This window comes from Rhinolophus sinicus, chromosome 1 (genome assembly GCF_057876585.1).
Source record: "Rhinolophus sinicus isolate RSI-liver-muscle chromosome 1, RSI-T2T, whole genome shotgun sequence".
Lineage (NCBI taxonomy): Eukaryota > Metazoa > Chordata > Mammalia > Chiroptera > Rhinolophidae > Rhinolophus > Rhinolophus sinicus.
In genome coordinates, this window is record NC_142501.1 from 57,793,416 (window position 1) to 57,809,511 (window position 16,096).

The 16,096-nt window shown below is 41.3% G+C and overlaps 1 protein-coding gene across 5 annotated transcripts in view; it reads left to right on the forward strand.

Annotated features, from left to right (window-relative positions):
* Positions 1 to 15,735, forward strand: part of RBMS2 (RNA binding motif single stranded interacting protein 2) — a 46,052-nt gene extending 30,317 nt beyond the window's left edge. For 4 of the 5 annotated variants that reach the window (XM_088800091.1, XM_088800087.1, XM_088800082.1 and 1 more), the window contains 9 exons: positions 2,544 to 2,623; positions 2,759 to 2,868; positions 3,190 to 3,236; positions 3,384 to 3,477; positions 8,756 to 8,833; positions 9,174 to 9,284; positions 9,878 to 9,958; positions 10,360 to 10,445; positions 10,552 to 15,735. In XM_088800091.1, coding sequence (XP_088656217.1) covers positions 2,544 to 2,623; positions 2,759 to 2,868; positions 3,190 to 3,236; positions 3,384 to 3,477; positions 8,756 to 8,833; positions 9,174 to 9,284; positions 9,878 to 9,958; positions 10,360 to 10,440 — 682 coding nt within the window. In that variant the 3' untranslated portion in view covers positions 10,441 to 10,445; positions 10,552 to 15,735. The other variant, XM_088800094.1, reaches the window with a different exon arrangement.
* The last annotated feature ends 361 nt before the right edge of the window (positions 15,736 to 16,096 follow it).

Genomic DNA, 16,096 nt, shown 5'->3' on the forward strand with positions numbered 1-16,096 from the left:
TGTCATAAGGGTCATTGGCTGTTGAAATGGTGAACTATTTAGAGTTAGTTGTACACACAGTATGCAGCAGATGTTGCTGTATTTTCTTCAGAAAGTTAAAATGCCCCTTACTGTGCCTCTGTGAGTTCATGGAAGTGGCCCCAGTGTCTTAGAACCCATTTTGGGAAAGGTGGCTTTGAAGACTTGAAAAACTATTAAAACTCTTGCATGTTTTTGCATTAATAACTACAAATTTTCTTCATAAATTTAGATTCTTGCTACGTGTGATTTCCAACACATTTTAAACATTGATGTTTTATTTATTTTTATTAGTTTCAGGTGTACAAAGCAATGTGATAGTTAGACATTTACACCTGTCATAAAGTGATACCTCCCAATCTGTTACCCCTCTGACATCGTATATAGCTTAAACATATTTTAAATCAAGCTGTCATATCATTTTTAAATGTATCCAAATGAAATCTAAATGTCAGGGCAGTGTGGTAGAAGAGAGAAAAGGCGATAAAATATGTGGTGATGGAAGGAGAACTGACTCTGGGTGGTGAACACACAATGGGATTTATAGATGATTTATTATAGAAATGTACACTTGAAACCTATATAATTTTACTAACCAATGTCACCCCAATAAATTTAATTTTTTAAAAATCTGTAAAAAAAAATCTAAATGTCATAGCAATTTGATACACAAAACCATCCATTTTGAAAATACATAAGGCATTTCTTTTTTTAAGTCATAATTCTTACATCTTTTTTACCGTGTTCTTTTTTTCCTTCCTGATCTTGTATTTCCATTCCATTTTCCTACAGAATTATATTCTAGTGTAAAATATTTTTATAGTTGAAAGTCTTTTTATGGATGATTCTGTAGTACTTCTCTGCAATAAAAATATGTATGTAAATTAAATTTTTTTCTAGTGGCCATGAAAATTCTCTTTATAATTATTAGTTCACAGTTGCCCCCAACAACATAAATATATTAAAATGTTGATACAAAATTATTTTATATAAAGTAAATTTTATTGAAAATGCTTCTCCTATGACATGGAAAAGTTCTATTTTATTTAGATTTTTCTAATTAGGTCATGTAACCATCAGTGAATATTGTGTATTGCTATAACAAGACAGGGTTTACTGTCAGTTCTGTTCCTGTTTTTGTTTTCATGTGGAGGAACCTTGTTCACATAAATAAGTAAATGGGAATGGAAAGAGTTTTGTTAAAATAGGAATTCTTTGAATTCCATCTGGATCATATGCCAAGAACCAGGGTGATCTTTCTTCAAAACTGAGTGTTTTTATGTGTCAGTTGACAACTTGTGAGCCCTCCAGCTTCTGTTGGGAGGAAGAATTGGGAGCATTTGTAACTCAGTCATCACTGCCTCGTGTTGTTTTGGGAAGAGTGTGAAGCAAATTGAGAGGAGTGGTTGTCAGAGGGGACTTAGCCTTGATCATTAGTGACCGTGAGCGATCCCTCATGTCGATCATTTTTAGGAAAGAGTTTATGAAGAAGTTGTGGTTCTGAAAGCAAGTCTCTAAAACTCTCCATGCCTTTTGAAAGATTAAGGAATAGGAGTAACCTAACTAAAGACGTCTGTTCTAGGATACCTCACGTGTGGTTTTCTCTAAAAGGTTCCATTTGAGTCCTTTTTTTTTTCTTTTTTTTGTGAATGCCTTCACAGGACTGGCTTATATTTTTAGTGGTTATTGGCATAGAAACTATACTGAGACTTGCTTTGAATATGGAAAGAGGGGAAGATACTTCTATGATGTAGACCCTTACAATTTTTAGAACACATTTATATAGATTATTTCATTTGATTTATACAACCCCATGTAGTAGGGTAGATGTATAATTTCTCTAAAGCAGAAATGAGGAATGGGTCCAAAGGGTTTTTGTGCATGTCCTGACTCATAGAGCTTTTGGATGGTGAACAGGCTCTGGAGTCGAAATTTTATGATTCCTTATTCAGCCCTCTTCCCTCACAAGATACTTTAACTCAGTAGTTAGAAACATTGTTTTTTCTATCACTATGGACCATAAAACCCTGTCTTATTATTGTTTCCTCCTACAGACTCATGAAATGTTAATGATGTAATCAGTAGTTAATGAGACCTTGATTAATAACCCAAAAAACACATATTGGCAAATTCTTAGCTTGTGTAGTTTTATCAAATTGAAGGAACAGTGTCCATTAGCAATTTTGTAATAAAAGTAATAACAGCCTCTATTAATTGTATTCTTATTTATGAACCAGACACAATACTAGGCCCATCTATCAGTATCTCCTTTGGAATACATATTCATAGCTTAAAGGCCTCCATTCTTCCTTTCAGGACCCCTACCAGAGCCAGTTGAGAAAACCTTCATTAGAAGCTGGGTTTGCCACTTCAGGATACCTTGAATTTGTGTGGAGGAAACTCTGTTTCTATAGACACAACTTTTAGAGCATTTGTGGGGCTGGGAAATTAGAGCTTTCTTTTTGAATGTAGGGAGAGCACAGATCCTGGAGAAGCTAGAGCCTAACCCCTCTTGTGCTCCTTAGGATGGAGTCCACAGAGAAGTGTGAAGCCATCATCACCCACTTTAATGGAAAATATATTAAGACACCCCCTGGAGTACCAGGTGAGGCATCTGGGAATCAGGCTGAGAGGGCCACAGGTTGTTACTTCCAGTGAAGATTCTGGAGGAGTTTTGCATGAGTGTGAGTGGGCTAAGTGAGGTGGGACTCAGCTGCCTGTCTGCTTTCTCTCTTGGCAGCCCCATCTGATCCATTGCTTTGCAAATTTGCTGATGGTGGTCCAAAGAAACGACAGATCCAAGGAAAATTTGTGCAAAATGGACGGGCCTGGCCAAGGAATGGAGACATGGTAAGAGGACCTCTAAGGAAACAGGAGTACTGAGGATATCAAATAGAATGGAAACGACCATGGCCTGATTTCTGTGAGCTTAGGTGGCAAGCCTGAGAGCTATAGTTTATAACTGAGAGATGCTGACTACTTAACATGCTCTTCAGTGTGGGTCTTGAGTGGGGTTTTGCAGCGTGAAGAACCAGAAAAACTCTGGAACAGCTTGTCTAGACTTCACTTTAGTCAGTTGAAGCAAATACATCATCAGCCTTGACATTTCTGGGCTTGTTCCTCTTCTCACCCAAGGGCTCACAATATGTACACTGTGTTCTTTCTTTATAGGGTGGTATGGCCTTGACCTATGACCCAGCCACAGCTCTTCAGAATGGGTAAGGGTGTTTATATAATCAGGTCACCTGAAAATGACAAGAGCCTGTGTCCAGGCACTTGGATGTTTCATCTTGATTTTTAAACGGCACTTAGCGGCAAGTAGCTATGTCTATGTGACTCCTTACTGATGAGGTTCCTTCCTACAGGTTTTACCCAGCTCCTTATAACATCACTCCCAACAGGATGCTCGCTCAGTCTGCACTCTCCCCATATCTTCCATCTCCTGTGTCTTCATATCAGGTATGTTCATGCCCGAAAAAGGGTGTCATTATGTTCTGGGTGAAGGAATATAAGGTTGGAAAGTACTTGTTTTTTTATTTGTCCTTTATGCATATTACACACAAATAATTTTATATAAAAGCATAACATGTGATCACATTACATACGTATAGACTGTTGTAGTAACATCCTCTTATTCTCTGTTCATCACCCCCACAGGTAAATCCATGTTAATTGCATACTATTTTTCCACATTTTTCTTCATGTGCATATACCCATACGTATAGGGTTTTTGGAAGTCATTGTTAATTTTACAAAAATTTGAACATATTAAATATATTTTCATACTTTACTCTTCTCACTTAATAGTATTTTAAACCAGTGATTCTCAAAGTGTAGTCCTTGGGCCAGCAGTTATCAGCATCACCTGGGAACTTTTAGAAACACAAGAAAATTCTTGGACTCCATCACAGATTTACGGAATGAGAAACCTTGGTGATGGTTCCCAACAATCTGAGTTTTTTTTTTTTTTTTTTTTTTCAAACAATCTGAGTTTTAATGAACTTCAGGGGATTCTTTTTTTTCTTTTCTTTTTTTAAAAATTATTATTATTATTTTTTTAAAGATTGGCATTTTCTGGCAACATTTTTTTTTTTTTTTTAAGATTTTATTGGGGAAGGGGAACAGGACTTTATTGGGGAACAGTGTGTACTTCCAGGACTTTTCTTTCAAGTCAAGTTGTTGTCCTTTCAATCTTAGTTCAGCTTCAAGTTGTTGTCCTTTCAGTCTTAGTTGTGGAGGGCGCAGCTCAGCTCCAGGTCCAGTTGCCGTTTTCTAGTTGCAGGGGGCACAGCCCACCATCCCTTGCAGGAGTTAAACCGGCAACTGTGTGGTTGATAGGACACATTTCAACCAACTGAGCCATCCGGGAGCTCAGCGGCAGCTCAGCTCAAGGTGCTGTGTTCAATCTTAGTTGCAGGGGGCGGAGCCCACCATCCCTTGCGGGACTCGAGGAGTTGAACTGGCAGCCTTGTGGTTGAGAGAGAGCCCACTGGCCCATGTGGGAATCGAACTGGCAGCCTTCGGAGTTAGGAGCATGGAGCTCTAACCACCTGAGCCACCGGGCCGGCCCAAATGACCTTCAGGGGATTCTTATACAGCTAATGTTGAGATCCTCTGTTTAATTATTTCCTTATTTTAATAGTTACATTATATTTCATGCAACAAATACACCAGAATTCTTCAGCTGTACCCCAATGAAGGGCATTCACTTGGATTTCAGTGTTTTTCTCGTACAAATAATGTTCCAGTAAACGCCCTGGTGATTCTTTCCTTATATGTGAGTGCTTTTATTTCTGGGGGCTGGAGTCCGAGGAGTGGGCTGGCTACATTGAATAATCTGTGGACTTCTGGGTGCGTTTTTTTTAAAAGTTTATTGGGGTAACAATTGTTAGTACAGTTACATAGATTTCAGGTGTACAATTCTGTAATACATCATCTATAAATCCCATTGTGTGTTCACCACCCAGAGTCAGTTCTCCTTCCATCACCATATATTTGAGACTTTCACTTTTATAGATGTTACCAGACTGCTTTTCACAAAGGAGGTGTCCAACCTGAGAACACCCATTTCCCTCCAGCCATAGGTGATGCTGCTCTTTTTACATTTTTTCCTATTAAATGGTTGTAAAGTGCATTATGACTTTAATTTGCACTTCCCTGACTGCTGCGTAAGTTTAAGCATTTTTTAATGTTTGTATATTTTGATTTGGTATTCTCTGATTGCTCTTTGTATGATTGGCCCATTTTTCTCTTTGGTTATTTGTTCTTTTCCCATCAACTTATAAAAAGATATTTGTATGTTAGAAGTGTTAATCCTCTGAATGTTATCTTTGCTACAAATATTTTTTTCCAAATTTAATTTTTGTCCATTGACTTTGTGGCCCTCAGACTTTAGCTGTACATCAGAATCACTTGGAGAGCTTATTAAACCTAGGTTACTGGGCACCACACCAGGACCTTCTGATTTAGTAAGTCTAGGGTGGGAAGCAAGAATTTGTATTTTTCACAATTGCCCAGATGCTGCTGCTGCTATTGCTGCTGGTCAAAGGACCATAATTTGGGAATCACCACTTTTTGTCATACAAAAATTAAAAATTTGTGTATAGTTAAATACATCTGCTTTTTCATGTATGGATTTTTAATTTCTTGCCTTAATTCAAAAGGTTTTCCCCTTGTGTTGTACACGTGGTATCCAAGATTTATTTAATTTTTTTCATGTAAATGTGTAATCATCAGGAATTTATTTTTGTATATGGTAGAAAACAGGGGTACTATTGTATTTTTTATTTTTTTATTTTATTGGGGAATATTGGGGAACAGTGTGTTTTTCCAGGACCCATCAGCTCCAAGTCAAGTCATTATTTTCAATCTAGTTGTGGAGGGTGCAGCTCACTGGTCCCTGTGGGACTTGAACCAGCGACCTTGGTGTTACTATGAACACTGCTCTAACCACTGAGCAATCTGGCCACCCATGTATTTTCTTTCAAAATATTAACCAGTTGCGCTAGCACTAAATTATTAAGTAATCCATTCTTTTCCCACTGAATTGACATGCCACCTTTGTCATATAATAAATACTGGAATTTTTTTTTTTTTATTCATTCTCTCCCTATGATCATTGTTTCTGTTCCTATTCCAATAATATATTGGAACAATATATTGATTTGACTACAGTTGCTTTCATAATATGTTCTAATATTTGATAAGACAAAACCCTCCTCTCCACTCTTTCTTTTTCATCCTTTGCTATCTTTTGGCGTATATTCTTCTCTATAAAGTTGATGGTGATTTTATATAATTTTTAAAAATCTGTGAGGATTTTAATTGGAATTACATTAAAGCTATATACTAGTTTAAGAGAATTGACATTTTTAAAAGTACTAACCTTTTCACCTAAGATATGGTATTTCTTTTCATGTTTTTAAATCTTTTTTTATGTCCTTCAATAAGACTGTGTTCCTCCCAAAATAAGACCTAGCCGGACAATTTGGAGCAAAAATTAATATGAGCCCTGGTCTTATTTTACTATAATATAAGACCAGGTCTTATATAATATAATGTAATGTAATGTAATGTAATGTAATGTAATGTAATGTAATGTAATGTAATGTAATGTAATATAATATAAGTAATATAATATAATACCGGGTGTTATATTAATTTTTGCTCCAAAAGACGCATTAGAGCTAATTGCCTGGCTAGGTCTTATTTTTGGGGAAACACGAGATTTTAGTTTTGTTTATGTAGGTTCTTATGCTTTTCTTGTTAAATACCGGGGATGCCAAAAAAATGTGTACACATGACTTGTATTCATCTTTTGTTATCAGTATATATTGAGTGTGACAATTTTAATACACTTTTTTCCTTTCTTAGAATGTGTATACATTTTTTGGCACCCTCTGTATATTCCTAAGTGTTCTATAATTTTTATAAACATTTCTAGATACACTCGTTGATACATTGAAAAAAAGCTACTGATTTATGTTTATTTAGTGTGCAGCTGACTTACCAAATCCTCTTATTATTTACTTTTTTTGTTTTTTACTTGAGTCTCTTAGGTTTTCTAGGTATACAATGATATTATCAGTGCAAATAATAGTTTCTCTTCCTTTCCAATTTTATGCCAATTGTATTCTTACTTAATTGTATTTATTTGGCCTTACTATAAAATAGGTTACTATAATTGCGATAGTTTTAATATTTCTCTCTCTAGGTTAATGTGGCAAGTTTTTGGTAATAACATTTAATATATGTAAATAGGTTTCTTTCTAGTTCCTATTTTACTTTGTGATTTTTTAAAAAATAAATGGCTGCTGAATTTTATCGAATGTCTTTTCAGCATCTAGTGTTACACTTTGGCTTTTTCCTTCAATTTTGACTCGTGTATAGAGTTTCTGATCTTGAACAATCCTTATATTTATGGAATAAACCCTACTTGTTTATTGTGATGCATTTCTAGCTTCTCATTGCTAATTTTTTTCATTTTACAAATTTAAATGAGATACAATTCACATACCATGAAATTCACCTTCTTAAAGCGTACAAGTTAGTAGTTTTTAGTATATTTACAAAACTATACAACTATCACTATTATCTAATTCCAGAACATTTTCATCACCTCAGAAAGAAACTCTACAGCCATTAGAGGTCATTCCCCATCCTTCCTTACCCCAAGCGCCTGGCCACCACTAATATACTTTTTATAAGTCTATAGATTTGCCTATTCTAGACATTTCATATAAATGAAAGCGTACAATGTATGTCTTGTGTCTGGCTTCTTTCAGTTAGCATGCTTTAAAGGTTTATCCAAGTTATAACATGTATCAGTACTTCCTTTTTTATGACTGAATCATATTCCATTGTGTGGATATACCACAAATTTTGTTATTCATTTGTTATTCAGTTGATGGCCATTTGAGTTGTTTTCACCTTTGGCTATTATGAATAATCTTGCCATTTGTGTACAATTTTTGTGTGGACATATGTTTTCATTTCTCTTGGGTATAAACCTAGGAGTGGAATTGCTGGGTTACACAGTAACTGTAATTTTTTGAGGAACAGCCAAACTGTTTTCTGAAACTGTTGAACCATTTTACATTCCCATTCGCAGTGTGTAACAGTTGTTATTCTGTCCTTTTAATTATGGCCATCCTACTGGGTGTGAAGTGGTATCTCATTGTGTTTTTGATTTACATTTCCCTAGTGGCTATTGATTTTGAGCCTCTTTCATGTGCTTATTGGCCATTTGTATATCTTCTTACACAAATATCTATTCAAATCCTTTGCCCACTTTTAAATTGGGTTATTTCTTGAGGTGTAAGAGTTGCTAAAAATATATATCTATAGATATATAGATGGTATATAGATAAATATAGATATAGATATAAATATCTATCTATCTATATCTATCTATATGTGTATCTATCTATATCTATCTATCTATCTATCTATCTATCTATCTATCTATCTATCTATCTATCTATCTTTTAAAGGAGGGCACAGCTCACAGTGGCCCATGCAGGGATCGAACTGGCAACCTTGGTGTTATTAGCACCATGCTCTAACCAACTGAGCTAACCAGCCACCCTAATATTTTTTAAACAGTTTATTCTTCATGTTTCTATTTTCTGAGGGGGCACTCCAACTTTTGGAGGGTTTTGCTGAATATTATCAGATCACTGGACAAAACAATAGTTTCTGGGCAATTAACATTTTTGTTTATTTTTGCTTGCATTAGAGAGTAACTCAGACATCTCCTCTACAAGTACCTAACCCGTCTTGGATGCACCACCAGTCATACCTCATGCAGCCTTCAGTGAGTGTTCAGATGTGGGCAAAAGCCAAAGAGGCAATTTGATGTAATGAAAAACAGTGGGATTTGATGACAGGAGATGTGGGTATGAGTTCTGGCTCAGGCCTTATGCAACCCAGGTGTATGACCTTAAATTCTGTGAGTTTGTTATTCTTAGACGGGGATCCCTCTAGACTGATGGGCAGAGAACCCATTCCTGTTGCATAACTGGGTTGCTGCCCACCTATCATTTCTCAGGATTTTAAAATGTCTGTCTTCAATGGTCCTGGTAGCCATGAATCACTGCTGCAGGCAGCCGCACAGGATGCTGCCACCTAACACTGTCCTTTGTTGCTGCCTCTAGGGTTCAGTTCTGACACCAGGCATGGATCACCCCATTTCTCTCCAGCCTGCCTCCATGATGGGACCCCTTACCCAGCAATTGGGCCACCTGTCCCTCAGCACCACGGGCACGGTAAAGCAGGATGTTTCTGATTATCACTCCTACCGAGCAAGAAATACCTATGCAGTGCTCTTCAGGTTAAATACTTGTGAATGGTAATGAAATCACTTCAGCGTCACTGAGGGTGTACTCAGAATGGGGGCTAAACTCAAAAGCTGATAATCCTTGAGCCGGGAATACAGCCATTCTGCTCCCCAGCCACTCCTTTTAACTGATTCCTACTCGTGAAGCTAAACAAATAATGTTTCTAGCTACATAACTAGTTTATCTAGGAGTTCATTCACATTTCTTAGAAATCTTTATCAAAACAGTAACAAGAAGAATGGAGGAAGCTCATTAGCTGTCTTGTAGGTCTGCTGCAATGATTTGCACAGGAGGGCTCGAGGAAAAGCAGAAGACAGGACAGAGGAGGAACGGAAGTCATGGAGGTGGCAGTCTCTGCAAGCCAGTGTACTTTAGAACTACCCGAAGTGCTCTTACAGAGCACAATTAAGTTAGACTCTCTGGGGAGGGAGCACAGGCAGCAGTAGTTTCTAAAGCTCCCCAGGTGCTTTAAATGTAGCCAAGAGTCACCGCTCGAAGCTTACTGATGTTTTTCATTCTAGTACATGCCAACAGCTGCAGCCATGCAAGGAGCTTACGTCTCCCAGTACCCCCCTGTGCCTTCTTCCAGTGTTTCAGTTGAGGTAAGAGTTTTACAGGTCTCTTTGGATTCAGGACAGGAAATGAACAGAGGCAGATCCTCCCCCCCCCCACCCCCCCCATCAAGACCTTCCTCTCACAACGATGCTGATTCTGTGCTGGCAAACAGCTGGCAGGTGTGTGAAGAATGCAGGAAGGAAGGCAAGACTTAGATTGTGTCCTTGAAGAAGGCCCTTCCTGACGTTTGGCCCGACAGTAGCTACTACCAGGCTGCTGACTTTCTTGGGCAGAGGACAGGCAGCTGTAAATGTTGGGGAGTACTCACACAGGTGTCCGGCAGTGGGTAGGTGGGGAGAGCACTCAGCCCCGGGGGGTTCACACGGCTGCCGTAGTGGGAGGCGAGGTGTCATGCACGGGCTGACGCCCCTGCCTTGGCTGTGGACAGGAGAGCAGCGGCCAGCAAAATCAAGTGACGGTGGACGCTCCCTCAGACCATGGGCTCTATTCTTTCCAGTTCAACAAGTAACAGTGGTAAGAATCACACGCTGAGGGGCAGGGTGCGCTGCGCAGCCTGACGTCAGGCAGGCTCACGTTTACCATCCCCCTCCCTGCCCTCTCTGGCTTATTCCTCCTTTAGGATTTCCTTCTCCACCTTTGTTGAATACCAATGAATTCTTGGAGATGCTGATGCTCCCAGACTCCAGAGGGCTAATGAGGAATACACGCCACGTGTGGGCCCTGCTAAGAACTAACACTTGGCCATCGTTTTTCACAGGCCTGGGCCTGAAAAAGAAATCTCTGCACTCCTGCCCTCTCCTACTCCTCCATTCCTGATGGAGCCTGGGGAACTGTCACTTTTTGTGTATGCTACATTCAAGGTGATCAAAAAAACTTTTCTTTCTTTTGCAAAGAAAGTTTTATGTTTTGTTTTTAACTGCAATATATTCTTTCCCTACCCCAAAGACACATGGTGCCTGGAGCGTCTTCTCATCTTTATGAAAAACACTTTTTGATGTGTTGGACTTATTTGGGGAGGCTTCTAAAATTTTTTATTATTTCTTCTCTTAAAAAAAGGAAAGGAAAGATGTGCTAGAACATTGAAGGAGTCCTACTGTGGGCCCTTCTTACTGAATTTAATTACAGACGTTTTGGTATGTGTGTGAGAAAATGTGCAGACTTCAAAATTTTTGTTTTATAAAGCTCTTAGCTCACACATCCTGTCTCTTCTTCACACATTTTATGACTTCTTCCTCTCATCCAGATTGTTCTTTTACTCTTTTCCATTCAGCAGAGCTTGCCTATTTAGATCTTTTTACAGTTTTTAATTCTGTGAATTTTTCTTTTGAATGAAATTTCATATGGAATTTCTGGGGGCTTGGCAAGGAACAAGGTAACACGCTAAGCAGGCAGAGGAACTGGCTTTTCTTCCCGCTGTCTTGCTACATCTTGGGAGAAAAACCTAGACTTTGCCTTCAGGAAGCAGAGCTGTGACCTAGGCTCATGGAGGCCCGCCCAGCCCTTGGAAGTCATTCTTGAGCCAAATTGGGATGAAGACTAGGTCTTCCCTGGCGAGTTCCAGAAGGGTGGACTCACTGACTTCTGAGTAAGTCTTCTCACTGCCGAGGCCGACACCCTCTGAGGAAGTGTCTTCTCCAGCTACAGCTTTTCAGGAATATCTACCTGCTTTCCTCCTTCCTGGAGGATCTTCTTCTCTGCTCTGGTCTCAGGACCCTTTTCCTCCCCACTGTACCCTCCCTGTGCTCAGAGCCTTTGCTTGTGGCCTTGCTGCGTCCCCACTGTGGAAGGTCAGTGGCTTCACCTCTAGGCCAGTGGCTCTCAAGGAGGTGGCTTTGTCCTCAGGAGGCCATTTGGCAATCTCTGGAGACATTTTTGACTGTCATGCCTGACGATGGAGGCTGTTGCTACTGGCATCTAGCGGCTAGAGACCAGGGAAGCTGCTCAACATCCTCCGGTGCACAGGAAGCCCCAGCGCTGCCGACAAAGAACCGTCTGGCTCGCAACGCCCGTAGTGCCAAGGCTGAGAAGCTTGTCGGAGACAGTGAGTGGTGTCCCTGCCTCCTGGACCAGAGGATTTGGTAAACGCCCACTCCTACCCTGGACACACGCTGCCTTTGACACTCATGGGACTAGTTGAAAGTGACAGAACTGGGGTCCTTTAAGTTTCCCAGGCTTTGACCTTTGACACCTCCATGTACCCTGAAAAGGCTTGTGCTGTTGTGTACATGCCACATGCACACAGATCAAAGTGGGGCCCGTTCCGTGTGTGCTGTGCAGGGTGGGGAAGGACAAAGCTTTCTGGAACTGTCCAAAGCAACCTGTCCGTCTTGGTGTGTTTGGGCCCGTTACAGGAAACGAGACATCATTAATCATTTTTCTTCTTGTGGAAAGACAGGGAGCTAGGCTAGAAAAGGGCAATAAATCCCATCTCATTATTTACAAGGTTAGGAGTCCTTTTAAAAAGTCTATTAGTTGCTCTTCGACTCCATCTCCTTCTGCAAGACCTCACTCTATGCACGTGGAACGAGAAGAGAAAGCCTTTTCCCACCTTCTAGGAAGTAGTAAGATCCTGCAGTTGTCTTTTCCCAGTCACTCCCTTACGATGAAGGGAGAATTCTGCTCCCTTTCATTTCAAGGTCAGGTGTCTTTCCACCAGGCAACCAGGCGGAAGGCCAAGTGACAGAGAATGGAGAAGCAGGTGTTCATTAGGCTGGTTGTCAGGAGATGATGATACTGGGAAAAGCTGTAGTATCAGTTGTACATAGAGCCTGGGCGCAGCTTACCCTCCCTTCCCTCCCCTTCCAGAAATGAGTCCCAATGCTTTCTACCCTTAGACTGTCCTTTTGTGCATCCTGGGGGTGAGTGGGGGCAATGGGTAGGATATAAAATATAAAGGACAAAATTGCCACTTTTACTTTTCTCATGGGTGCTCCCAACCTCAGGAAGGGGTCAACTAATATAAAACAGCCCCAATAAGCTTCTAGAAGGGTTTGGCTGGGCAAGTAGCAAACGAGCCTCCATCCCTTAGTCAAGGAAAGTATACTGCAGATTTCTTGCCCGTGGCCTTGAAGAAAAAGAGAAAACAAATCTAGAATCCTGTTCATTTGAGTCGCTTGGGGGCGCCTTACTGTGTGAGGGTTAGTGCAGTGGGGACCTTGCACACATGGAAACTGTTGTCATTTCTGCCCTTCCCCTGCCTCCTAGAACTCCCGATTTCCTCTTCTCTGTATTTAAAAAAAAATACTTACGTTTGTGTCTTTGTTTTAAATCCTGAAATTACTTGTGTGTTCCCTTCATGTGCGTCTACTCAATGAATTCTGTTGAGTGTTTCTGGTTTGGGCAGGTTTGGTTGGGCATGGGAAGTGATGGGGAGCCCGAAGTTATTTTTGTAGTGGTAGTGGCACTGTGGAATTTCTTTTTGGTGTTTTTGGTTACACTCATGTTATTTTTTCCATAGGTCTTAGTTCATTCTAAATTAGTTCAAATATGGGTGAGTGATTGGATAAAGGAAAAGAGAAGGAATGAGGGATACTTTTTTCTCTCATGAAATAGCCTAGTGGTGCCAGTGGTGGCTGGGAATTGTAGGGGAGCCTTCAAGCTCACAGCCTAGGGCTGGGCTCTGTAAACAGTTATGCCTGGTGTTTTCTGAATTGTCTTCGCGGAGCCCAGATCATACTTTCTCTGCATTTCACATCTCATCCCCATTCATTACAGATGCTCATAACATTTTTTTAAAAAAAATTTTATTGGGGAATATGGGGGAACAGTGTGTTTTTCCAGGACCCATCAGCTCCATGTCTTGTTTTCAATCCAGTTGTGGAGGGTGCAGCTCACTGGCCCATGTGGGAATCGAACTGGCGACCTTGGTGTTATGAGCACTGCGCTCTAACCACTGAGCCAACCAGCCGCCCGCTCATAACATTCTTATTTTAGTACTTTGTGTTTTTGTTTTCAGTCAGGTAGACCATATCTGAGTCCCTTCCTCAAAGGATATAATCCTTTACTAGGCTCAGCGCTTGTCTGTCCCATCTTGCGCCAGTGTTGACTGTTCCTCTCATGCTGAGATGATACAGACCCTACCTAGGCTGACTCAACTTCTTGGAGGGTGTGGGTAGAGATTATGGATCACATGGGAATGGTGGTGGGGAGAGATGTTTTTTAACCAAAGAATTTGAAGAGCTGTCCAGACTTGGCCTGGTGGCTCTAATAATCCTTGTAAGTCATAGACAGGGGTGGTAGGGAGACATCATTCACTGAGGGTGAAAACTAGACCTGCTGCTGCTGCTCCGACCATCCCGGGGTTTCATTCCTCTTCCTTTCCTGACTGACTTATCTGTGAGCCCCTTCACCCCGTGGTGTCTGCAAAGCTCACTCGCGGCTGCTTCAGTGTCAGCCTTTGGGGACCCACATGGAGGTTGGTACTTTGCCGCAGAGGCGTTGGTTGGAATGTTACAGGGATCCTGGAATCAGTTGCTCTGGTGCACGTGCCCCACCTCCTGGGAGAGCAGCAGCACTGCACTCAGGAAGGGCTACTGTGACCTTAACCAAGGGATAAAACTTACTGGATCAGGTCTAAACTTGTCCCAGGCTCTGCTAGACTAACCTCAGAGGAGAGGGTGGGTGTTAGGAAAGCCAGCCCGTAAGGGCTACGTCTTAAATCTCGTGCCTTGTCACAGTGATTCTGCCCGATTCCCTCTTAAACCAACTACTCCACTCCTGTGCTGATGGGCATTTTAGGTCCTGCCACGCCTTAGGGTCCCTGACTCACTCAGCTTTCACACCTTCCTTTCCTAGGAGGAGGAAGTGGCCTATGAGCTCTAGCACCCTTCTGATCTTTGCTGAAATTGGCTGCACTTCGCTAGGGGTGGTCCCCACATGACTAGTGATGAGAAAGCCGTGTCCTCTCACCTGTTACCACGGCCTTCTCCCTGGCATGTCTGGTTTTGAATAAACCTTCCTTCTCCAAGCATATCCCAGCCCTTCCTTGTCCGTGTTCCAGACCTACCTCACAATTGCAGTTCAACAAGGGCACAAGCACCTGGTTTACAGCTTTCCTTTAATCTGCCCTCCCCTTCCCGAGGATCAGGAAGCTGGGGGCCAAAAAGCGTTCACCAAGTACAAAAACTCTTTTGGTTATTTCTGTTCCTGGAATGCCTTCTTTGGGATTTTTAGCTCATAAATCACCCTAGAATAGTGTGAACTCCTCAGTTAGGTCTTGCTACGGTAGGCCCGGGGGACAGGCCGTGTACTGACGGCCTAGGACATTAACTCTTGGGCGCCCCCCTCAGGGACACCAACGTTGGGGCAGAGTAACGTAAGAGGAGGAGTTGGCCAGCGGCTACCGTGTAGCTGAGAAGGTGAGCGCGCACCAGAGAGGGCGCTTGTGATTTTTATGGGGCTGGAAAAGCAGGTGTTCCTTATCCATCTTATTCCAGTTAGTTTAGAGGGTTCATTAAAACAAAATGTCCAACCTGGAGGCTGGTAGGATTCCCCAGCCCGAGTAAAGCAAGTCCTCACCCCATTACGGGTGTCCCTGTCCCACAACACGTTCCTTTTTGGGTGGTGAATGGTCTCATGCACTTATCACCTTGGAGGAAAAAAATTCAATTTATATTCCAACACATTTTGTACATTTTTTCTTTACCCAGAAGCTTCTAGTTTTATACTCTTCCCATGTCTATGCCAGTGCCATCCTTCTGGCTTCTTTTTTGACCCGTTGGTATTCTGTTTCTTCACTACAATTTGGTAGAGCTTAATTTTGTCTTATTTCAACTTTTGTTTTGAAATAAAACACAAACCTTTACCTCCTGGTGTCTTATCCATGGGTGGAAGCTGGGAATTTGGTGAGGGGCCCGTAGTTGCTACTACGGGAAAACAGGTGGCAGCTTAGGAAGCCAAAGCCATGTCTCACGAGGCGGGAACTGGGCACGAGGAATCCCACTTTGCTCCAGCACCTCGTCCAGGGGCACCAAGACCAATTACATGAGCAGAAATGCTGCTCTTGATGCCTCTTGCACAAGAAACGCCAAGTTTGGAGGTTTAAGGATCGACCTTGGAAGATTAAGGGCATTTCCTCCGGCCTGCTACCTCTTACCCAAACCACTGATACTCACCCTAAAATCCAGTCTTCCCCTCAGGCAAGTGTGAGAACCTATGTTGAAGGG